This window comes from Ceratotherium simum, chromosome 20 (assembly GCF_057802395.1).
Source record: "Ceratotherium simum simum isolate JZ-2026a chromosome 20, ASM5780239v1, whole genome shotgun sequence".
Classification (NCBI taxonomy): domain Eukaryota; kingdom Metazoa; phylum Chordata; class Mammalia; order Perissodactyla; family Rhinocerotidae; genus Ceratotherium; species Ceratotherium simum.
In genome coordinates this window covers 21048008-21074001 of record NC_141919.1, presented here as the reverse complement: position 1 = coordinate 21074001, position 25994 = coordinate 21048008, and the positions used below count along the sequence as shown (strand labels likewise).

The 25994-nt window shown below is 40.3% G+C and overlaps 1 protein-coding gene across 1 annotated transcript in view; it reads left to right on the top strand.

Moving 5' to 3' along the window:
• Positions 1–25994, top strand: part of ENTREP1 (endosomal transmembrane epsin interactor 1) — a 60407-nt gene that overhangs the window by 1717 nt on the left and 32696 nt on the right. The window contains exon 2 of the mRNA XM_014795448.2: positions 8110–8166. Coding sequence (XP_014650934.1) covers positions 8110–8166 — 57 coding nt within the window. The remainder of the gene's footprint in view (positions 1–8109; positions 8167–25994) is intronic.

Here is a 25994-nt window from a genome sequence, read left to right as displayed (position 1 = left end):
GGAAGGGTATTCCCAACAGGGTAGGGATTTTATCCATTATGCTCTCTAGTCCTCTTCTCAGACTAAATTCAGCCAAATGGTGGGTGCATTTCATTTCTCTAAATACCATAGGCTGGAAGTGAATCTTGCATACATTTTTAGGGATTTGCTTTTTGTAAAATCATAATCTCTTTGTCTTCTCAAATATAGCTAGTTCAGGTTATCGAAAACTAATTTTTCCCTTATAAAATTAAACCCCGAAATTATTGTACAGTTGTGAATTATTTCAGAGGTAAATGCACTTAGATGTTAGTCAAGCCACAGTTGGATTTGATGAAGTATATTAAAAAAAGGCCATCAGCCAGAAGATAAAGGCTATTAACCTGGGCCTGATGGCTGGCCGTCCTTGTCTCCAGGACCCAGCAAACCAGAGCAGGGAAAGACTCGGTGTTTTGGAACTAAGTTCTCTTCTATAGGGTCGTTTTCTACACCTTGCCTGCCAGCTCCATGTGCAAACCGGCAGCTGTTCGTTTTTCTTAGTTTTTGTGGCCTGTTTCTGAGAGTAACCTCAGAATTTGCAGAGTGACAACAGAACCGACAGATGTTGCATCTCTAGAACAATTAAATAGGATGTGAGGATAGCACCAGACACCGTGACTCGCTTGGTGTTTTAGGAAAAAGTCTCACCAGTAGCATACCTTTTGAGTTTATGTATGTGAGAGAAGTTTTTTTTTTTTAACTTTGCATTATGAAAAATTTTAAATTTATTTAAACACTGTACAGTGAACCGTAATATCCCCCTCGCCAGCTCCATCAATTGTTTCATCCGTACCCCTTCCTGGCTCTAGTGCTGCCTCTCTGTGTTCTGATAACTCTAGGAGGATGGGTGTTCCAAGCGAGGTAGGAATGAGCTCCATCATGCTCCCTAATCCATTTGTCAGATTAACTTCCCATATTATTTTGAAGCAAATTTCAGACATCACATTGTTTCATTTGTAAATATTTCAATATGTTTATATTTTTAAAAAGAAAATGTAAACAGAATAGAGAGACAGCATAGAAGTGACCATAAGAGCCCCCCTCCACTTTTTTTTTTAAAGATTTTATTTACTTATTTATTTTGCCCCCAAAGCCCCAGTAGATAGTTGTATGTCATAGCTGCACATCCTTCTAGTTGCTGTATGTGGGACGCGGCCTCAGCATGGCCGGAGAAGCCGTGTGTCACTGCACGCCCAGGATCCGAACCCCGGGCTGCCAGGAGCAGAGCACACGCGCTTAACTGCTAAGCCACGGCACCGGCCCCCCCCTCCACTTTTAATATTTCATGATGAAAATTTTAAATCTCAACAAATGTAGAAAGAATAGTATAATGAACCCCCATTTACCCATCACCCTGCTTCCGTGGTTATCAGTATGTGGCCACTTTATATGCAAACTGACACCACTGGTTGGATTATTTTAACGTAAATTCCAGGTATCATAACTTCAGGCATTAAATATTTCAGTAAGTATTTCTAAAAGGAAAGGGTTTAATAGTTAAAACAAAGGGGCTTAATAGCACATTGTAACTAATTTAAAGACAGCTAAACTAAGGTTTTTATGAAAAAAGCTTAAAAATTATGACTTGAGGACTGCTAAAGTTTTTTTTTTTTTTAATTTATTTTTTTCCCCAAAGCCCCAGTAAATAGTTGTATGTAGTTGCACATCCTTCTAGTTGCTGTATGTGGGACGCGGCCTCAGCGAGGCCGGAGAAGCCGTGCCACTGCACGCGCAGGATCCGAACCCACGCCGCCAGTAGCGGAGCGCACGCACTTAACCACTAAGCCACAGGGCCGGCCCTGCAAAAGTTTTTTAATAACAGCTTTATTGAGATATAATTCACATTCCATACAGTTCATCCATTTGAAGTGTGCAATTCAATGATTTTTAGTAAATTCACAGAGTTGTGCAATCATTACCACAATCAATTTCAGAAAATTTTCATCACTTGCCCCCAAAAATACCCTGTGCCCGTTAGCAGTCACTCCCCATCTCTCTCTGACCCCCTAGGCAGCCACTGATTAATCTACTTTCTGTCTGTATGGATTTGTGATTCTGGACATTTCATATAAATAGAATCATACAATATGTGGTCCTTGGTAAGGGCTTCTTTCACTTAGCATAATGTTTTCAAGCTTCATCTAGGTTGTGGCATGTATCAGAACTTCATTCCTGTTTATTGCCAAATGAGATTCCATTGTATGGATATACCACGTTTTATTTTTCACTCAGAAGTTTTATTGGCATATGAAACTAGGTAGTTGAGTGACAGTGCCAACTTAAGTCTAAGGTTACTTCAAACCCACGTAGGAACACAGTAGAAGGATAGCCTCATGTTTCAAGCTTTGAACGAGCATTATGCATGTGCCTTAGTTGGCTCTATCCACTAAATCAGCAAATCTTCTTCTGGCTTCAGTAAAAATTTTGCTTGTATATTTGATACAAAATTAAATCCAAGGGACAAATATATTCATTTGAAAGGACTATTGTTAAACACGGTATAGTTCAAGAATGTTTTTCCATATACACCTCTGTGAGTGTTCTCACCTTAAGCCTGAGATTTGGAGGCTGCTTTCACTTGTCTGAACCTTGAAGGTATATTTTATCTATTTTAATATATATTTAAGAATTAGCAAGTCCTATAAAGACTCTTTTTCTGTACTTTACATTCATATTTTCAACAGCATGAAGGGAGTGTTTTTAATATACTCATTGTTTTTGAGCACTCTGTGATCATTTATTTTCTTTTTGGTATCCTTGGTTAATGACTCAATTGATGATTATTCCCAAAATTCATGAAGCTAAGAGATTAGCCACTTTTAAAAGCATCCTGAAATTTGACTCCAGGTGGCGGCAGAGGGAGGATCTTGATGTCCAAGTTCAGGCCGTGCTGTCCTGGCTCCTGATTTGGGCGCGCATTTAGTTATTATTAGTTAGATTCCACAGCGATTGTGGGAGATCCAGCCTACCACACTGTGCTAGATTAATGAAAAAGTAGAGAGTTGCATTGGTTTGTGTCTCTTCCTTCCAAAAACAAAATTCCTGACCCTGATGTCATCTGTGATCCTTGGGAGATATTTCAGGCAAGTGGTAGAGAATTGGTGATTGTTTTTTGTTTTTCTCTGGGAGCTCTAATATCCTTTATTCTCTGCATGTATTCATGCCTCTCTGCTTTAAGGCACTGACCTGAACTCAGGGTCACCCCTCCCTTGAGTCTGAGATTCTTTGGCAAGATTCCAGATCCTTGTAAAGAGACAGATATTGGTGAACCTTAAGGTAAACTTTTTTTTTTGAAAAATTGCAGTGATGAAATGTGAAAAAGAATGAATTGTCCAAAGGAGAAACTAATGCAAAAATTTTGAAGTCTTTTCTATCATAATCATAAAATGCAACTTTAGTAGTTAAGGAGCAATTTAAATATAATTTTTGTGATGAATTTTATTGATTTTCTTTGGTCCTTTATTTTACATGACAGCACAGTCACATGGATAAATTCTTCAACAAATCATTGAGCCTTTCAGCCTCAGTTACTCATCTGAAAAATGGGTGGGATGATTCTTGCCTCAGAATTGATTTTGGGAGGGTATAATTAGAGAACATTTAGGAGAGTTTGCTGCTGGTCCCTACCACCAGGCCTGGCACATAAGAGAACTTCTATCAGTGTTTTTTAAACATTAGACAATATTTAATCAAAGCAAAGTGAACAGGCCAGTTTTCTGTGGGGCAGTCTGGTAACCATCATGTATACATTAGAAATATCCGGTTGTCTATTTCCTCAGTTTTTTTAATGCGTCACGCTGAACAAATAGGAAAGAATGATACACACACGTATTTTTTTTAAATTGCCAGTGTAAAAGCTATAGGGCAAGATAGGTTGTTGAGAGGTTTGATTATTGTGTGCTTATTTACAAGGTAAATATGAGACATTTACAACATGGCTCTTTTTATCTCTATTTTTAGATACACTCTAAGGCGTATTAATGGATTAGCAAAGAAATACAGGGCAGTAGAATTATATGCTTTTGATCTTAATGATTTGATTTTTAAGCTGGAAAATTAAGGCACATTAGCCATATATGATGGGTAACAGCGATTCTTGCGTGGAGTATCTCAGAATCCTTCTTTGCAGTATCAGAAAAAAGAAAGGCCTCTGCTTTTTCTTGTAAGCTACAAGGAATGGGTTACAAGTGAGTGAAACCGAAATTGTAATAAATCTCATTATAACAATATAGAGATAATTTGCTGTTAGAAAATAGGTTCTTGCTCATTCATTCAGGGCAAGTTTCATCTTGCACTGGGTGGAAAGATGCTGGTGGAGTTGCTTTTTGCTGTTGGTGTGCTCTTTTAGGAAGCACAGGAGTGAAAAATATGTTTAGGCTTAAATAGTTGTCTTCGGGCAAGTTCGTCTCCTATTTCTGATCTTCATTCATTCATTTATTCACCATCCATTCGTTCATTCGCTAACTCTTGCCATGACTAACAGAGTGCCGCTGGGAACCTTTAGTGGTACTTGAGAGAATACTCAGAGACCCACACCCTCATGAGATTAACTGTGAGTGTAAAACACAATTAAACAGTTAATAGCATTATGACGTAACGGATGCCACAGGGGACCAGTGTTAGGGGACCTTCCCGACTCCCTTCAGATGGAGCTCCAGCTACTGCTGCCACCGAGGGAGACAGAGGCGTTGAAAGCCCTGCCTCCTTCTTTTCTCCCTTCCCCAGCCCCTCTCCCCGTTCATGAATCCCAGCCTCTGCCTCCCAGATGAAATGTCAGCATCCATTCCTTAAGTCTTAAGCTCTTAAAAGATTCATTCCCAACTACAGCACTTCTGTTCTGCTTTCCGGAGGCTTCTAACTCTCCAGTCCTCCTTCCTCTGTTTCCCCTTCTCCTCCTCACCTCTCACAGGGTTCCCCAAGTGTCATAGGGCTTAACTGGACTTGAGGAGTGGGAAGAATCGAGTAGAAGTAGGTGTAACCTTTGTTGCAGGTTCAGGACTGAGGTGGATAGAACTGCAACTCCCACCTGCAACTGGAATGTGGTTTCTGAAAGCATCCCTATAAAGAAGGGTGGCTTACAAAAGTCCTATTGGAATATAATGTGGTGTGTGCTGAGTCTATAAAACAATTCAAATGGAAATGACATCTTTAAGTATTTTGTCTTATCATCCATGAACATGGTATATGTCTTAATTTATTTGGGTGTCCATTGAATATTGCTCAGTAGCTTTTTATTTCTCCGTACTGAGGTCTTAAATATCTTTGTCATATGTATTTTGAGATTATTGATATTTCTTATTTGTCAAATGCATTTTGTACAGATTTTTTAAATTATGTTTTCTATAGTTTGTTGCTAGTATATGCAAACTCCCTCCTCAAAAAAAAGAAAGAAAGCTTAGTTCTTTGTTCTTTTCTGCCAGGGACCCTTCATTTGAAATGACAATTGTATCTGTTATCATCTATTAAAAAAATGTGTATATATATACCCCTTTCAACTTAACAACCCTTCTCCTGGGACTTTATTCAAAAGAAATAAAAAGCACTTGTTTTTAAGGATATATGTCCATGGATGTTTACTGCAGCATTGTTTGTAAGGGCAAAGAAGTGGAAATAGAGTGAGTATTCATGAATATGGAGATGATCAAATATATTAGGTACAGCCATACAAAGGAGTATCATGTAGCCATTAAATGGAAATGAATGGGAACTATTCCAGTGGACATGGAGAGATTTCCATGAAGTATTTATTCAGAGAGAAAAAGAAGAGGAAGAAAAGTATTTTTTATGATCCATTTTTTGTAAAAATTACACTGTGCATGCGTATATATACACATACACATGTGTGTTTAATGGTAAGAATTTAGAGAAAAATGTGTACATATGTATAATCTGTAAACATACTAAATTGTTCATGTGGAGGAGGGTGGGATGTGGCCGGTGGGGGAGGTGGGAAGTATGGTTTAGGCTTATCACTCTTTACATGGGCTTTTATGGGCTGAGCTGGACACCTCACTTTAATAATAATATTGTTTTAATGGAAAAAATGTGTTCCAAAAAGCTGAACCACAGGATTCTCTGTTAATGGAGACCGATGGCATAAATATCAAACACTAGCTGATAATTCAAGTCATATTCGTCTTTTAGTGAAGTGGGCAGTTTTTGTTTCCCTCAAGGGCAGTCAACTTTGCAGTCATGTTTTCACAAAAACAGTTGCATTTCCTCAGCAAAGTGCAGTCAGCAGCAGGGCGGGCCGGCAGGGAGCTTCCGGGCATGTGGACACACGCGCACGCATGCAAAGACTTAACACGCACACATCCGTGCAAGCACGCGTGCCTGCGCGCAGTCTGCAGGGTGGGGCCAGCGCTGGAGTGCAGGGTTTCGGAGGAATTGCCATCATCACAGCGGGGTCCATTTTTGAGTTAGAAGAGACCCAGAGGTGGTTTCCTTCACTTAGCGCATTTCTAAGGAAATGAGAGTGAGGACCGGAGAAATGAAATGACTTGGCCAAGGTCACATAGTTATCTAGAAGCCTTGGACCCCGAGGTCTCGTGGATTCTAAGTCCCAATTTGTAAAGTAGATGCAGCCCACACACTTGAGGCCGGACATGCGCCGTGCGTGTCTCCAGGCAGAAATTCTTTCGAGTGGGGAAGTAGCCTGTTGACTTGAAGATGATTGCAAGATTGCAAGTTTGTTTAAACATAGATGAGATACAAAGAAATTGTCACCTGCCTGCCCATACGTGGTTATTGGTCCTTGATATAAGTGGGTAGACTTGTCCTCTGCTGATTTGATGTTATGGAATGATTTACTCTCAGCCAGTAAATGGAGAATGGAGACTATTGCAAACAGGCTTGTGAGCTTTGGATGTGAAGTAAGATTGTAAAATCCTTAGTTATGTGTAGTTACTAAACAGTAATTGTGAACTGGTGCATTTGGGGGATTTTGGTAAAAAGTGCACATAAAGGAAAACTGTCGTAATTGTGTTCAGCAGGTGCACTTTATTGCTCAAAGGTAAATGTGCTCAAATGGCATCAGAATGTCCCTGGGCTGAATAATTACTTTGCTTGTTCTTTCCCAACTGCTTAGTGAACTGTGTTATCCAAAGAGCTGACGTTGGTTTCGGCAAAATGCTGGTTCCTCTTTGCTGAGGATTTTAGCTTGTTTTTTGAAGTATCATTTTGCAACATGAAATTTTTCTCAATGTGGCTGCTCCCCCTTGGTGGAATAAATGCTCAGGAACATTTGCTAGTTGCCAGTCATGTAACAAGCACTGTGCTGGGAGCTGGGGATTCGGAGAGACAAGATAGGAGTTTACAATCAGTGGGCAAGACAGAGATGCACCTCACAAATTATAATAGGTTTTTTTTTGGGGGAAAAATGATATGTAGAGGGCTTCCAATAGTGTGGGGTGGTGGGAGCAGTGAAGGTGACTGTTGGTTGGGATCTTGCAGGCTGCATAGGAGTTCTCAGGTAGCTGTGAGGGGAGTTGGGAGGAGACGACACTGCAGCAAAGAGCAGTACAAAGCCCTGGAATATCTAGAGCCTGGCCAGTCTGAGGAGGACAGGTGTGCCTGGAAGGAAGGTGTGTGCAGGGAGGGGCAGGCGTACATGGAAACCAGGCTGGAGAAGTGGGCAGGGGAAGATCCTGAGAGGCCTTGTTTACCATTTCGAGGAGTTTACTTGTCCTATAAAGGATGGGTACGCACCTGATGAAGGGAGGGTTGTGGCCAGACATGCATCTTATGAGGCTGACTCTGGCAAGAGATTAGGAGCTACTGGGGGCAGGGAGCTTAGATGGGACATACTGATTCTTTCACTAACCAGAAGGATGGGCTAATTTCTGTTTGTGTGTTCTTAATTGACCTTAAGAAAACACATACACAGTTAATAAAAAAAGCTTTGGGGGCTTGGATGCGAAGGGTCATCCAAAGTGGTCTACCAGGGCGCATGTAATCAGCAGGAATATTAAATGTTTGAGTTAGAAGGCTTTGAAATTTCAGTATTTTTAAAAATACATACTTTAGAGACTAGGGATTAGTTTATTGGAATTGGTCCATTTTCTAGATTGATGATACTGTTTATCCTTGTAGGTGATCCTCTCTGGAATCATAGGATTAACAACTTGGAAACGGCCCATGATACTCCTGGTATGTACTGGCCTCATAACTTGTTACCCTTCGTAAAATGTGCTTTGTATGAAGCCTGTTGAAATAAACCACCGAAGACATGCTAAAGCTTCCTTGCTCGTTAAGAGAAGTTAACGGTAGATAATATCACAAGTCAGATGTTCTCATCACAGTAAAGTAAGATGATGATTTTGCTGGTTTTCTGATTCACTTTAAGCTTCTTTTTTTTTTTTTTTTTAAAGATTTTATTTATTTTATTTTTCCCCCCAAAGCCCCAGTGGATAGTTGTATGTCGTAGCTGCACATCCTTCTAGTTGCTGTATGCGGGACTCGGCCTCAGGATGAACGGAGAAGTGGTGCCTCGATGCGCACCCGGGATCCGAACCCGGGCCACCAGCATCGCAGCACGCGCACTTAACCACCAAGCCACAGGGCCGGCCCACTTTAAGCTTCTTATATACCTAATGCAATACATGTGTTTCTAGTTCCAAGATTAAACCTATTGTAAAGATATAATAATAAAAAATCTCAGTTTACTGTGGACATTTTTAAACATATACAAAAATGTACTAATCAGCCAGCTTCAGCAGTCATGAATTCATAGCCAGTCCTGTTCAGCTGGAGCCTCACCCATTCCCCTCACCCTCCATATTCTTTTTTTCCTCCATATTCTTTTGAAGCAAATCTCAGATGTAGTCATGAGTATATAATTTCTTATTGTTATAATGCTTTGGTTGGACAACCTCAGAATTTCATTGCTTAGATTTTCCATATTCTGTTTATCACACAAATATTATATTTTCATGGTAATATAGACATATATTGGTGACTTTATCCTTTTTTTAGTTATTTAGGTAATATTCACATTCTATAAAATTAACCGTTTTAAAGTATACAGTTCAGAGGCCTTGAGTACCTTCCCAGTGTTCATCCTTTGTTTTTATTTGCTGTGTCCTTTTTATTCAGGGAATACTATAAAAAACAGACAATTGCCAAGGGAGTTGCCGACTTTCAAGCATGAAGTAGAGGGTCTAGAAAATTCTATTTGAACTATACTTAAAAATTTTTTTTTCTATATAACATCTCCTCTTTTGCTTTTTCTCTCATCCGTTTTGAAATAGGATTAAATAATTTTCCGAAGTCATTTTGTATAGATACTTAACAGTTCATCTTGAACAGACCCCTGTTTGCTAAGTGATGGGTAGTTAATAAAAAATTAGTTAAATTCTTAAATACAAGCAGAAGCAGCACACTGTAGAATACAGTCAGAATGGTGGATCCCAAAACTGTGTTGATGGTCTTGAAAAACTAAACTAAAAGGTTTTCAGGCCCGCAAGACAATTTAGGCTACATTTTAGAGTCCATCAATTATTGCATTTAGTGAAACTCTGTATTTCTGGAAGGAGTAAATTATTGATGCAGAATTTTAGTATATTAGGTAGCAGGAAAGGAAAAAATGAGGCTCCAGGTGAGTTTTATGGCATGCGTTATGAGTGGCTGAGGTTTGTTTTGCAACAATCTCTCTAGGTTCACAGGCAGAAAAATTTTGCATGGGGTTCAGTGTTTATACTAGTATTTGGCTATAGGAGTCATCTTTGCACTGTCTTTTTCCATTGGGTCAATATTGAAATGCTGGATAGCACAAACTTCAGGTATTTAAATTAAATTTAAATCAGAAAATCTCTAATGTTATTTGTACTTTTAAAATTCCAAATGGTGACGAGAATATGAGCACGTGTTCTATTTTTTTTTGGTGAGGAAGATTAGTCGTGAGCTAACATCTGCTGCCAATATTCCTCTTTTTCCTGGGGAATACTGGCGCTGGGCTCACATCCGTGCCCATCTTCCTCTGCTTTATATGGGACGCTGCCACAGCATGGCTTGATAGCTGGTGCGTCGATCTGCGCCCAGGATCCTAACCTGCGAACCCCTGGGCCACTTAAGTGGAGCGCGCGAACTTAATTGCTACGCCACCAGGCCGGCCCCTGAGCACATGTTCTAGATAGATATTAAGAAAGTCCACCTTTAAAGACATTTATTTCTTTAACTTTGTTTTCTTTAGGAAAGGTGCCTTATAAATTTATGTGAGCTCAAGCAACTTTAAATGAAAAGGACCGTAATTATTTCTTGTCTTTGTTGATAAGTATATGTACTTTGTCACCAAGTTGTAACCAGTTTGTACGTACCATGTTGTCCTCTGCTTTTCTCTTTAATATTAAATTAATTAAGTTCATATCAGTAAATATTAAATTTCCGTGTCTGAGGAGTCCACATGCCTATGACTTAAAATTGCTAAGTAGCATTCTGTCATATTTCTGTATTACCATCAGTAGAAGCCTGTTAGACATCTGAGCTTCTATATTTTGACTGTTATGAATTATGTATTTAGAAAGTCATGTAGAGATTGTTTGAAATGGTAATTAACATAAATTTATAAAGAAAATAAATTAATTGACAAGAATTGTGCAAGGGAAAACTTTCTGAGTATATCAACAGATCATTGAGCCTTAGTCAATAGCATAAAGGAAAAATCCTCAGTCCACATGAATCTTAATAGTATATCGTTATAACCTGTGCCAATGCTTTCGTTATGTTTAAAAACAAAAAATCTGGGGCCAGCCGGTGGCATAGTGGCTAAGTTCTCATGCTCTGCTTCGGTGGCCCGGGGTTCGCAGGTTTGGATCCTGGGTGCGGACCTACAGACTGCTCATCAAGCCATGCTGTGGCAGCTTCCCATATACAAAATAGAGGAAAATTGGCACAGATGTTAGCTGAGGGACCATATTCCTCAAGCAAAAAGAGGAAGATTGGCAAGAGATGTTAGCTCAGGGCCAATCTTCCTCACCGAAAAAAGAAATAAATACATAAAAACAAAAAAATCATGTGATGTAATGAGAGAAACTGGACGAGGTCAGACCCTCCTAGTTTGGGTCCTAGCTCATCCCTTGAGGAGCTCTGTAACTCTGTGCAAGCCACCTACCTTTTCTGTCTAGTTTTCTTTTCTGAACAGAGAGGATAATCTAATGACACCAAGGGGTGGGTTTACCACCATACCATCTCCCCCACTTAGTGGATATATACTTTACCTTTTTTTTGCCTCACCCCTACTCCCCTTCTGAGTTTAGGGAATGTGCCATTGGAGGATTTTGGAGGTCATGTTCCACAGAGAAGCCAGCAGGGCCCTGTGGGTCTGTGTTCTCATAGACCGGGGCTTGGTTGGTCAGAGTTCCAGCTCTCCTCCCCTTCATGTCCCACCCTCCACCCATAGGGCACAGGAAGCTGGGACCTTCTTCCCCTAGCTGTTTGCTATGCTGGCCCCTTCTCTTCTGGGTCTCAGCTCAGCAATCATTTCCTGAGAGAGACCTTCCCTGACCACCCTGGTTACAGTGGCCTCATCTCTGCCCCTCCCCGTGTCCCAGCACTGATGTTGGCTTCACAGTCTGTAATTAGCCTGTGTGCTTTTCATTTACTGCTTGTTGTCTGTCTCCTCCAGTAATAGTCAGTTCTGTGAGGACAGAGGTCCTGTCAGTCTTCTTCACCCTGTGTCCCCAGGACCAATGTGCTCAAGCCACGTCTGTTGTTGACTGTGGAGTTAATTTGGCAGCCAATTAGAAATTTAGGTCCTTGGTGAGTTCTCGAAGTTTCTCTTTTACTTTTGTCTTAAATTTCTCTCACTTGCTTTTGTTCTCTAGAACTTTCTGTTCATCTCCTTTTAACTTCAGGGTGGTTAGGGAGTGTTTTGGTGGTGGACGTTGGGAGGGGCCTTTGAGAGGCAAGCTGTCCTCATTTTAAGTTGTTGGGTGTGCACCAGTCTAAAACACTTGAAGACCTTCTTTTGAGAACCATTTATATTTGTGCTCCCTCCCTTGTGATTGTTTCGGTGATTGAATCAGGTTTTATACTGGTTTGAACAAAGAAGGGTCAGTTTGACTTAGTTCATTCAAACTCAAGTTTTCATGGAAACTCAGAGTTGGAAGCTCTCATTCACTGGGTCCTCTCCTTATACTGATAAAATCTCTATGTGTCCAGAACAAAAATAATAATGTTGGAAAATAGTTTGTAAATATTTGTAGCTGGGTTTGGCTATGACTGGGATTAAGCTAGGGGTTGTGTGCATGTGCATGCATTTCTGTGTGTGTGTGTGTGTGTGTGTGTGTGTGTGTAGTATTCTAGGTTGTGTATTTTCCATCAAGAGCAAACATTTTCCATTTTTAAAGAATGTTCCTATTTCTTCTTGATATCATTCCTTTTTCATTCTAATACCATGTTTTAGAAGTGTTTGGAAATCACAGACTCAGTGCTAGAAGTGACATCAAGGATTATCTTGTCTAGGCACCTCAGTTAGAAAACAGAATTGTCTGAATAAGATGTTTATATTTAGTGGTATATTTGGTAAGAATTGCCACTGTGAAAGCCCAACCAGGCGTTCTGCCTGTAATTTTGGTTGCTTATGAAGTGGTACTTTGAGCTATTTTTTTTTTCTTGTCAGTTTGGAACAGATGGGATGAATATGACCTTAAACCAAGAATGAAGGTTTTCCCCTGGTGATGTTCTTGGGTCACATTTATGGTTTATTCTCAACTGCGGGTCCTGTCGATTGGCACCCTAGACCAAGAATAGAAGAGGTAAATGAATTGGCTATTTTTAAAAATGATCCATCAGTTTCTCTTCTAACTTCAAGGTTATAGTATTTAGGATAAAGCTTCATTACCCATAGAGACTCAAAAATGGCTTAAGGAAGATATACAGACATTTCCCCGCCTCTTGTAATGGTTTAAGTAGGCTGGGCTGGCAAGATGGCTCTGCTCTTTGAAGCCACTTGGGGATCCAGGTTCTTTTCCATCTTATTGTGCCTTGAGGGGAGAGTCATGGAACACCCAGACACTATGTCAAAAGAGCTTGAGGAATTAGCTTCACCAGATACTCAGAAATAGTTATAGGTGGGTTATGCTGCAAGATAGATGGTGGTCCTTTCATTCCTGATGATAAGAAGAACAGGAGGGGTCAGAATACCTAGGTGCAGTTTAGGAATTTATTTGTCCCTCTATAAAATGAGCTCTGAAGCTCTGGCTTTGTGCAGTCTGGTTCTTTCAAGTATATTTCATGGTTGTCAGTAATTTGGAATGAGCTGTGCTTTGAGAGTTCAAGAAATCTGCATTTAAATGCTGACTCGTTACCACTAATTATTGAGTGACCTTGGGGAAATCTCTTGATTTCTGTGTCTGTAAAATGAGGGGCTTAGATCAGAACAATCTTTTTTAAGAGTCCTTCCAGCACTCATATTATAGATTCCAGACTCCTCTTTAGTTTTACCTTGATGGTGTTTAACTTTAGATGGGCACTTTCAACAGGCCGTTATAAGCCCCCTCTGTACAAACTGAAATACTGTAATTATGTCACTCTTGGGTTTTTAAGGCATAAAAATGGACGGCTTAACTCTTAACTCTTCAGAGTTATTAATAATACTCTCTTGCATGCATATAATGCTTAAGAGTTTACCAGGTTCTTTCATATACCTTTCTCATGTAATTTATATGGCAGATATTATTCCTATTTTATAGATAAGGTACCAGTGGCTCAGGAGTTAGCTGGCTTGTCCAGTTCACAAACAGATGAACTGTTATTAGAAACAACCTAGGGGCTCTGACTCCTAGTCCAGTGCTCATTTCATTGTACCATTCCATCACCTCCTTCATTACCAAATTGGTAGGTACTTCTCTCTGGCCAACAATGGGGTGTGTGTGTGTATGTGTGTGTGTAATATAATTTAAATAAGTTATTTTCTTATTTGTGACAGTCCAACTCTTTTTCAAGTTCTAAAGTGACAAAAATTTCAGGAATTTTATCCTTGATTCAAAAGAGCCAGAGGCAGAAACAAACAAGGCAACAAAAGGTCCAATTTTGCGTCTTAGTCCTATCACTTTTCATCAGTGAGTGGCCAAGAAAATTATGCAATCAGCTTCCTCATTTGTACAATGGGAATACACCTATCCCTCAGGATTGTCGTGAGGAACAAAGATGCACATTGAAACTATAAAATGTGAAATGGAATCTAGGGCTAGGCAAGCACATTATGAATTATTTTTCATCATCCATTGAGAAAATCTCCAAGAGAAGACCTGGTCTCTCAGTTTGGTGTGTAATTAGGTAACCCATGGCAGCAAAATATGCACTTAGGCATCGTGAAGGCTCCCCGGGCTGGGGTTGGGCTTCTCTCTGACCACAGTGGGTTTAGTCCATGGGCAACAGAGCTTTCATTTCTGTCCTCTAATTACCTGCTCCTGGGAACTGCATTAGGTAAGAATCTGGCATCTTCAGAAGTTGGAAGCACTTTGGGAAGCCCATCTTTGGGCAGAATCAAGGCTTGGGCAGAACTTGGCTTTGCAAACTCACCCTAAGCCATTTGGGTCTGCTTGCATTAGCAGGTTTAGTTTGGTAGCAACAGGTAATTGCCAAAGCTTTGAAGTAACCTTCCTGCCAAGTCAGTCGTTACAATGAAAGTGAACCTCAGACCAAATTCTGCTATACATGCGAACACTTATTAGACAGACAAAAAAATTGTTCATGCATTCTGTTCTGCAAGCTTAAAGGATAGAGAACTGGGATTTTTCTCGAGCTTACAGAACAGAATGTGGACAATTTTTTACCTCTTGTTTTTGTTGCATCCACTTGTCTTGAATACCACAGCCAATTCCCCGCAATCCTGTTGATCAAGCAAAGCTGAGTTTATTGGCCCTGCTGCAGTGAGAGAGAACACCTCTTTGCCAGTAGTTCTCAGAGGGGATGAGTCAAAGTGAGGATATTTATAGGCTTTGAGGGCCCTGGTTGGGTGATTTTAAAGTGAGTCTTGAAATATAAAGAATTGATTGGATTTGGGCTGAGCTTATGGCATAACAGCTTTGAATTGGTGGGCGAATAGAGGGCAGGGCCTGGAAGCAAGATCTGATGAGTAAGCTGTCAGTTTCGATAAACTATTTTAGTTGATTCAGTCTTTTTTTTTAAATAATTTTATTTATTTATTTTTTTCCCCCAACTATCTTTTGCCCAGTAGATAGTTGTATGGTCATAGCTGCACATCCTTCTAGTTGCTGTATGTGGGATGCGGCCTCAGCATGGCTGGAGAAGCGGTGCGTCGGTGTGCGTCCGGGATCCGAACCTGGGCCACCAGCAGTGGAGTGCAAGCACTTAACCGCTAAGCCACGGGGCCGGCCCAACACAGTCTTACCTTTTTTTTTTTTTTTTTTTGTGAGGAGGATCAACCCTGAGCTAACATCCATGCTAGTCCTCCTCTTTTTGCTGAGGAAGACCGGCTCTGAGCTAACATCTATTGCCAATCCTCCTCCTTTTTTTTTTTCCCCCAAAGCCCCAGTAGATAGCTGTATGTCATAGTTGCACATCCTTCTAGTTGCTGTATGTGGGACGCAGCCTCAGCATGGCTGGACAAGCGGTGCGTTGGTGCGCGCCCGGGATCCGAACCCGGGCTGCCAGTAGCGGAGCGCGTGCACTTAACCGCTAAGCCACGGGGCTGGCCCAACACAGTCTTACCTTTGAGGAGTGAGTACCTAAGTTATTTCTGCTTGGTCTCAGTGTTATTTACTATAGGGTCAGAACAGTATGGCTAGTCCCAGAATTGATTAACATAGGGACAGGAAATAATGTTGGTTTTAGTTCTCACCACAAATTTCACAGAGAACCCATCTTTAACATCCACTATGCTAATTAAACAAGCTAATAATTTCATCAGTTGGACAATCATTTCCATAGTCATTTTGCTAATTTAGCAAAGTCACCTGGATGTTGTTGAGAGATAAAGATAATGGAAGCTTCTGGAGTATGGCCTTTCTCATAAATGCTAGATAACTATCCTGGAGTATGAATTCCTGACTGTCTTCATGTGTAGCTTGGACTGACTAATATGTACATAGTATCACACTGTGCTGAAGTATTTCGAAGTGCGTTACAGACGCACTTTAGCAGTATGAGTATCTAAGCCCTCTGACCATCCTACATCCAGGCTGTCTGGTCTTAAAACACTATAGTGATCAATTTCTGAATATGACTGTGAGAAAAATGTGAATGATTTGAGGCAAGAGGGGAGACCATTTTGAATTGGGGCATCTTAAAATAGATGCATTGTCATGTGAAAAGTTGCAGAATAATATCTATGGTACCGTTTGTGGTTTTTTTTTAAACCTGGATGACCGTACATATGTGTTTGTAGTTACATGGAAAATTTCAGGAAAGATATAAGAAATTGTTTACAGTAGGCACTTCTGTTGAGTGCAGCGGGAATGGGAAGGAGGGAGACTGACTTTCCACTTTATATCTGGAGAGGACTTGTGTTGTGTTGTGTGAGGAGGAGGCTGGTTTAGTTTCCTTACGTTTTGTTTGGGTTTTGGCCACAAGTATCTGCAGTGTCTGAACTCTCTTTTTGGGGTTGGTTTATCCGCCTTTGTGTGAGAGGCAGGGCCCCACCTCCATCTATGGAAGCTCTGAGGCCAGATGCTTACGCTTCTGAATGCCAGCAGCCAGGATGTGAGCCTGTGACCTCCACCCACTGAAGCTCCTGCCCAGGGCTCTGGAGCCTGAGCCATTGATGCAGACGAGCCGGGGCAGCTTAGAATTTATTAGGCAAAAGAGGCAACCGGTGTCCGAGGCTGGCAAACAGGAACCTGGTTTTCCTGTGGCGTGACCTTGGTAGAGGTCCCAGCGCCCAGTTTCCCTTGGCTCCTTCCTGGGTTTCCGAGCCTTGTCTCCGTGGATTCTGTGAGCTACCTGATAGCCTTGCAAGAAATTCCTTTTCTGCTTAAATAGCCTGAGTTGGTTTCTGTTGTTAAAACATCATCAAAAACTCTGCTGTGGGACCGTGATTTTTTTTCTTCCGTGGATGTTGCTTTCATAACAATTTTTAAAAAACTAGTTCAAAAATAAATTAAAGAGATTCATTTTAAACATTTGGTCGTTTATGGTAACAGTTGAAGAACAAGAAATCCAGTGGGTACTCAAGTTAGACTGATTTATGATGAGTGCCTGACTTCGGTGGGAAGTGTTAGGTAGAGAAGGCTGGGGGTGGGGGGTGTCAGGGCCGAGCTGGGTGCAACTGGGTCTTATTAGCTGGAATTTCTCAGCAAGGATACCAAAGGGTTGCCTTTAGAGAAGAATAATTTATAAATGGACATTGTGTACTACTGGGGAAAGAGTATAGACTTGAGTGAGACCTGGATCTGATCAGGGTCCCCTAATTAGTTGTATAATTTAGGGCATAATAAATAAATCACCTCTCTGAGACTGTTTCCTATTTATTTTATGTCTATCTATAAAATATATTCATATATGATATATATAACACACTGTATATATAAAACATATATATGGTATATATACACACACTATACATATATCAAACATTATGTATGGTATATCAAACATATATATACACACACATACTATATATATCTCTCTCTCAAACACACCACTGTGACATTGTGACTTTTTTTTTTTTGTGAGGAAGATCAGCCCTGTGCTAACATTTGCCAATCCTCCTGTTTTTTTTGCTGAGGAAGACCAGCCCTGGGCTAACATCCATGCCCATCTTCCTCTACTTTATATGGGATGCAGCCACAGCGTGGCTTGACAAGCGGTGCGTCGGTGTGTGCCCGGGATCCAAACTGGCAAACCCCGGGCCGCCGCAGTGGAGCGTGTGCACTTAACTGCTTGTCCCACCGGGCCGGCCCCACATTGTGACATTTTATAATTTACTAAATGCCTTTTAAGAGGAAAAAAATCTTTTTTATCTAAAAAAGGGAGAGCTCATTAGACTTCTTACTCTTATTAAAAATAATAATTAGACCTCTGTGCATTTCTCCCAGTATAATCCAAACCCGATTATACTCCCTCAAATTAACCATTTTAAACTCTGGTGTTAGTACTCTTGGTGGTTGTCTTCATGTTGCTAAAAGTGAGGGATTTGTAACACTAATGCTCTCCTACCTATCCTCCTCTTGTACTTTTTTGAAATTATTTTCATTTCCCCTTTGGATGACTTTATAATTTTAAATAATATTATAAACTTCTATTTCTTAATTCATCAACTTTGGATAATATCTTTTGACTCTGTCTTTTGTAAGATGAAGAAATGTGCACTTAACTCTGCGTCTTTCTCCCGTCCACCCCCCGGTTTTTGATAGTAACACCATTACTTTTATACTGTTGTCAATGTTTTAACATTTACATTTTGCCCTTAAACTATATTATACCATTCAAACTTTGTCTATAAATTATTTCTAAAATAGGGAAAACCAGTAATAGTATTTATACTATTTTCATTATGTGAATGTGATTGTGATAGGATGTTAGAATTGGATTCTTTATTTACGGATTGACCTGCGGCCACGATACAACAGATGCCAACAGCTCCCACAGTACGGAATATGTTAGACTATCTTAGCAGGACTTGCACAGCTTATGGGTGAAAACCAGTTTTGCAACTCTTAGCTGATTTCCATCCCCCAGCCTGTAAAAAGATTAGGGATCACAGAGACAAATGTTTTGGAGAAAATTACTAATTGCTGTGGCATTTTGAGTTCCACCCCGCATGGGGAGAGGAGAGGTGCTTACAGATAAAGCACTTGGAGAGCTGACAGGGGTCCCTTGGTGGTTGACTGGACTGGTGTCTGGCACATGCCTGAGGAATTTAAAGGGCTGCTTGGAGTGCCTTGTGGCCTCAGAGTTAGGGACTGCAGTTGGGAAATAACTGTGCTTCCACAGACCAAGCCCAAGAAACATACTTCCAGCTGACCAGATGGGCCCCGCAAGAGAGAGCGGGCCTGGGATGAGCTTAGATCCTGTCTAGAGAGCCCCGTAGAGGATTGAGGAGACGACAGCAGAGAGAGGCCTGGCCTGCACTGCTGCATGCCCGAGTGAAGGGAACTGCAGGCTCTCCAGTAGGAATCTCAGAGGAGCCAACGGAAGCGCCACGAGGGAGAGTCCTCTAAACACCTGCCGAGGCCAGACATGAACACTCAGGTGAACTCTTGGCTGCCCCTTATCTTGTTTACCGTCATGCCTCAGCCTCCCTCTGCTCCCTCCTCTCCAACATGACAGAGCTGTGGCTGGCAGGCTTCAGGAGAAGTGGATACAAAAGGTAAGGAAACAGAGAAGACTGCATCACTCCCTTGCCTTTCCCACTGCAAGCTTGCTTGCTGCTTGCTCCCTACAGTAATCAGCCTGATGAAAGGGACAGAAGCTGAAATTTAAACGAAGTTCCAAGTTTTGATTGGGACACAGGTCTGGCCATTTTAGTTACTGAAATGAGACTTTTTGTGCCTTCAAGTGACTGGAGGACTTTTTGTATCTGATATTGACCAGAGAAGTCATGGGCCTGGCCCCAAATTTCATCTAAGGGGTCAGGAAGAACTTAGTCCTACAAATTGGGCTTGAACAACATTGGGAAAAGAAGACAAGGGTTTTCTGTTGACCCCTATGAGTCCTGCTTGTTCAAGGGATCAGCTACCTTATTTACTGTAGCACTGGGAAGAATGATTGGATCTAGAGAGAAGGAAATGTAACCCCGTGTCACTGAAGGGAGGACGGTTCTAAGCAGCCAAGTCAAATCTCTTATTCTTTCTTATTCTCTACCATTTGCTTAGTATCATGCCACGTTTTAGTTTGCTTCAGCTTTGGACCATGACTCTGATATACAGATTCATGTTTTTCCTGGAGTTTCCAAATGACTCTTTTTTTTTTTCTTGTTAACAAAAAAGTACCTAATCTCAGAGATAATCTAGCTGCTGCTGCTTCAAAACAGGTTTATTGAGATATGATTGATATACCATAACATTGACCCATTTAAAGTGTACAGTTCGATGGTCGTTAGAATGTTCGCAGATATGCGCAAACATCACCAACCATCAATTATAGAACATTTTTATTACCAAAAAAAGAAACCGTGTACCCATTAGAAGTCACTCCTCATTTCCTCCCAATACTCCCAGCCCTGGGAAACCATTAATGCAGTTTCTGTTTCTATAGGTTTGCCTATTCTGGATATTTCAAATAAATAGAATCATATAATATGTGATCCTTTGTAACCAGCTTCTTTCGCTTAGTATATTTTTTTAGCACACTCTTTTTAAGGGTCATCCATGTTGTAGCATGTATCAGTAATTTTTTTTGTTGTTGTTGAATACTATTCCATTGATGGATATACTGCATTTTATTTCTCTGTTCATCAGTTGATGGACATTTCTACTTTTTGGCTTTTATGAACTGCTATGAACATTAGTGTTCGAGTTTTTGTGAACATGTTTTCATTGGCTATATGCTTAGGAATGGAATTGCTGAGTCGTATGGTAACTCTGTTTAACATTTTGAGGAACTGTTTTTCAAAGTGGCTGTGTCATTTTACATCCCCATCAGCAGTCTATGCAGATTCCAATTTCTTTACTCTTTGTCAACACTTATTATTGTCTGTCTTTTTGATTATAGCCATCTTTACTGGTGTGAAGTGGTATCTCCTTGTGGTTTTAATTTCATGTTGAGCAGCTTGCATGTGCTTATTGGCTATTTGTGTATCTTCTTTGGAGAAATGTCTAGTCAGATCCTTTGTCAATTTTTAAATTGGATTGTCTTTTTATTACAAGTACCTTATCAGATATATGATTTGCAAATAATTTCCCCCATTCTGTGGGTTGTCTTTTTACTTTTTTGATGGTGTCCTTTGAAGCACAAAAGTTTTTAATTTTGATGAAGTCCTGTTTATCTATTTTTTTCTTTTGTTGCTGTACTGTCATATCTAAGAAGGCTGGTCTAACCCAAGGTCATGAAGATTTACTCCTATATTTTCTTCTAAGAGTTTTATTGTTTTAGCTTTGCTTAGGTCTGTGATTCATTTTGAGTTAATTTTCACATAGGGTGTGAGGCAGTGGTCCAAGTTCATTCTTTTGCACATGGAATTCCAGTTGTCCCGGCATCATTTGTTGAAAAGACTGTTCTTTCCTCATTGAATTGTCTTGGAACCCTCGTTGAAAATTAGTTGACACTAAGTGTGGGGTTTATTCATCTAGCTTCTTAATCATACTCGTTCTGCCAGTGGTCCACTTTCCCCTTTGGACATTTCTCTCTAAGACTACTAACTTCCTGTTCTAGTTTGGACTTAATTATTTTCTAGGCCTGCTGCACAGATGTCATCTGAATATTTCTTTTCTTTGTATTCTTGGATTAGCGCCATTGTTTCGTAGATCTCATGCATTCTTCTTTCTTGAATTCCTTTTTCATTTTGCCAGAGAACATTCTCTAATAATTTTTAGAAAGAATGTGAGAGAAGGAAACCATCTTAGGGTTTGAATGTCTTCATGTATCTTTGTTTTGCCCTCCCACTTGAATGATGGTTTGGCTGGATATAGAATTCTGGGCTCAAAATAGTTTTCCTTCCAAGTGTTGAAGGCATTACTTTTGAAGGCATTACTTTGTCACTGATAAGAAGCTTGATGCTGACCTGATTCTTGTTCCTTGGTAGGCAACCTCTTTTGTCCTCTCTGGAAGCTTTTAGGATCTTTTCTTTACTTTGGTATTTATGAAGTTTAATTTTCAAAAAGATAAAATCATGACTTTCAGGCAAATATAAAACAAACGTGTCATTAATGAGGGAAAACTGGTTCCAAGAGCATTTGACAAACTAAGTATTTATAGGCAATGTTAAGAGAAGATTGCTGGGATAAATACAAAACTAGTTGATATCCAGCAGGGCCGTAAACTGTACCTTTTTGAGTATTTTTACTCTTTGAGTATTTGGCTCTTTTAATTTGGAGAGATGTGTCTCTCTTTAAATACTGAGCAATTTTCTTTATTATTCGTTTGATTATTTCCTTTTCTCCATTTGCTCTGCTCTTTCTTTCTAGAACATCTAATAATCAGATGTTGTTCCTCTTGAATTAAACTTCCTTGTTTCTTAACGTTTCAGAGTCTCACATTTTCTGTTTCTTTGTTTTTTTTATTTATGTTGTAGATATCTCCTGCCATTCTGTTGAAGTATTTGTTTTGAGAATTATATATTTAATGTTGAGAAACTCTTTTTTGATCTCTGATTTATCCCTTTTCATAGCAGCTGTTCTTGTTTTATGTATGCTGTAATTTCTCCTCTCTCTCTGAAGATACATATTACCTACATTTTTTTTTTCTATTCCCTGGGTAATCTCTGTTTCTCTCTGGGGGTCGGTGGTTCTGGTGGACATCTTGATCCTTCTTTTTTGTGCTGTTAGGCTTTTGAATGTCTATTGATCCTTGATTATTCATGCTAGTATGACTGAAGAACTAGGTAGGTAATATTAGTAATAATAATAATACACACACAACTGGGATGCGTGTATTAACCCACTAATCCTATGAGGTGTTGTTAGTATCCTCGTTCTGAGGAAACCAAGGCATGGAGAGGTTAAGTAAATTGCCCAGGGTCTCATAGCTAGAACTGGCAGAGTTGAATGCAATCTCACATGATCCATATCTAGAGTTCATGCTCTTAATCACTCTCTTGCTCGTGTGGGTCTGTTTCCACAGCAGCCTTGTCTTGAGGGGTCGCTGCCTGGGCGCTCTGCGCAGCTGAGTGGGTTTTAGTGATGGATAGGCTTTATTTTAGGGTGTGCTTGAGTGAAGCAGGCAGGTGACTCTGCTATGCCAAAAAGAAGACTTGCTTCTGAAGTGAATGGTCCACCGGGAACCCTGTTCCCCCGGGCAGATTATCCAGCTCTTTTAGAAAGAAGTTCACTAGTATTAGCTAGTAGACAAATGCTTCTGCTCCGTGTTACTTTTGCACTTGCAAAAGTCTCTTCAATATTTTTTCAATGTTTTATAATGAAGATTCTCAAACTTACAGAAAAGTTAAGCAAATAACACAATGAATTCTCATATACCCTCCACTTGGATTCAGTAGCTGTTAATGTTTTGCCACATTTGCTATATCTGTACATAAGTAAGATATTTTGTATTGAACTCCTTGAGAGTTTCCGACTTGGTGATACTTCACCTCTATGTGCTTTAGGAGGCATCTTCAAAAAATAAGACATTCACTATAATAACATTCACTACCTCACTATAATAACATTATGCTTACTAAGAAAATTATCAGTAATTTCCTAATGTCATCTAATATTCAGCCCATATTTAAATTTCTCCAATTATTCCCAAATGTTGTATAACTTTTTCTTAGTCAAAAAGCTTTTTACCTGAAGTATGATTTGTGCACATTTCTGTATGTATAAGTGTATAGCTTGATGTGTTATCAAAAAGTGAATGCTCCTGTGTAACCTAGTTCTTTTTTTTTAAATCCAGGATCCAATCAAAGTTCAGTCATTTCATTTGATAACTCTATCTCTTTAGTCTTTTGTATTCTAGAATACTCTTCCTGCCACTTTTTTTTTTCTTTTTTCAAGAATTGACTTGGTGAAGAGATGAGTCCAATTGGCTTATTTCTACTCCTCCTTCTCTTTTATCTTCTCCTTTCCCCATCTCCTTTCTTCTTCCTTCTTCTTCTCCTTCTCATTTCCTCTCTTCCTCCTCCTCTTCTTCCTTCTTTTGATGTGGAAATTTTCAAATATACTCCTTATCTGAGAGAAATACAACAATCTCCTTGTACCCATTGCCCAGTTACGATAATCATCAATACATAATCATACTTGTCTCATCTTCACCCCTAACCATTTCTCTTCTCTCTTGCCATTGGATTGTTTTGATAAATCCCAGCCTTCACAACATTTCATCCTTAAATATTTTAGTATATGTTTATAAAAGACATGGCTGGGAGCTCAGCTAGGGCTGTTGATTAGAGCATGAACAGGTGACCTCACCATGTAACAACCACCCAGCAGGGGGCATGGGTTCTGAGAGGGAGCATCTCAGACGAGTGTTCCAAGAGCCCAAGCTTGTTATGATCTAGTCTTGGATGTCCCAGAATGTTATTCCTGCCACATTCTAGTGGTTGAACAAGTTCCTAAGGCCAGCTTAGACTCAAGGGGAGGGGAATTAGGAATTGGACTCTACTTATTCTTTTTTTTTTTTTAATTTTGCCATTCTTAAAAATTGTGGTAAAATATACATATTTTGAATTTTAACCATTTAAAAGTGTCCAGTTTGGGGCCGGCCCGGTGGCGCAAGCGGTTAAGTGCGCGCGCTCCGCTGCGGCGGCCCGGGGTTCGCTGGTTTGGATCCCGGGTGCGCACCGACGCACTGCTTGGCAAGCCATGCTGTCGCGGCGTCCCATGTAAAGTGGAGGAAGATGGGCACCGATGTTAGCCCAGGGCCGTCTTCCTCAGCAAAAAAAAAAGAGGAGGATTGGCGGATGTTAGCACAGGGCTGATCTCCTCACAAAAAAAAAAAAAAAAAAAAGTGTCCAGTTTAATGGCATTAAGTACATTCACAATGCTGTGCAATGATCACTACTCTCCATTTCCAGACTTTTTCTTCATCCCAAACAGAAACTCTGTCCCCTCATTCAAAAATACCTCCCCATTCCCACTCCCCCTGCTGGTACCCACCATTCTACTTTGTGTCTCTATGAATTTGACTAAGTACATCATATAAGTGGAATCATACAATATGTGTTCTTTTGTTTCCGGCTTATTTCACTTAGTATAATGTTTTCAAGGTTCATTCATGCTGTAGCGTGTGTCAATACTTCCTTTTTAGGGCTGGATAATATTCCATTGTATGTATTGGACTCCACCTCTTGATGTGAGAAACAGCCTGTGAGCACAGTGAGGGAAGGACTTGATGGCAGCCATCTTTGGAGACTGTTGACTCTGGATAGCTTCTCAAGAGCTGTGATCTTCTTGCTGGGAAGTCATGAGATCTGACTTAATTTACTGAACCTTGAGAAGCTAACAGCAGTGGAAAAGGGGCTAGAAGCAGAGAAATAACGAAAATTAGAGAAACACAGAGGAAAGGAGAAAAGAGTAATGGATTAAGGAAACTGGAGTCTCAAGAATCATGTATCTGCAATTTTGTTTAAAACTTTCCAGTGCCTTTCTTATCTTCAAATTCACATTTAACTTCTGCCACCTTATTCCCAAGGGGCATAGCAGAGCGAGTTCCTGACCCTTTCACCTTGTTTGAATAGCACATCTGATGTGTCACGTCATCCTCTGATTATTTCTCTTGAGACCCTCATTAGGATGTTTTCCCTCTGGTCCTTAGCCACATTCCTGGTGAGAACATGGTAAATTAGGGGTGGCAGAGCTGTCTAAGTTGTACTGGAGAATAATGGAGCCAGACACACTGAAGGCGTCTCCTTCTCTGCTACGCCTGTCTGCTTGGGTCATGAGAAAAGTCACTTTGCTGAGAAATGAGGGGGGATGTGCTAAAAGGAAGCCCTAGAAGACCGGGGATCTGAAAGAGATCGGGGGGAAGGACCCCAGGTAAGGCAAAATTTCCTTTCCACAAGCAAGGAGGCTTGAAAGTACCCCTGAGATTTGTACATTTTCACCAGGAATCAGCAACTCTCAGTTATAAGTGCTTTTAGCTTACCTCAAAGCCGTGTCCTAAACTGATGAAAGTTTGTGTCTTCCTCTGGTGGGGAGAGGAAGAAGCCTTTCACTCGTGTTGAAAAAGGAATTGGAAATAAATGTTGTTAGTATATTTTAAACACTTTATAATAAGAAAATCTGGGACAGCCATAATAATATGAGTAAACCTGACACTTAAACATCTTTGAGAGCAAAGAGAGACAGCTGGTTCTGTTCACAGCAACGGGCCTGTGTTTCACTTATTGGCAAGGAGAACCAGTCTGGACGTTGGTAATGTATCTGCCAAACTTCTGGAAGAAGTTTAAAGGGTGTCAAGGGAGTGAAGCCCGAGAGTAG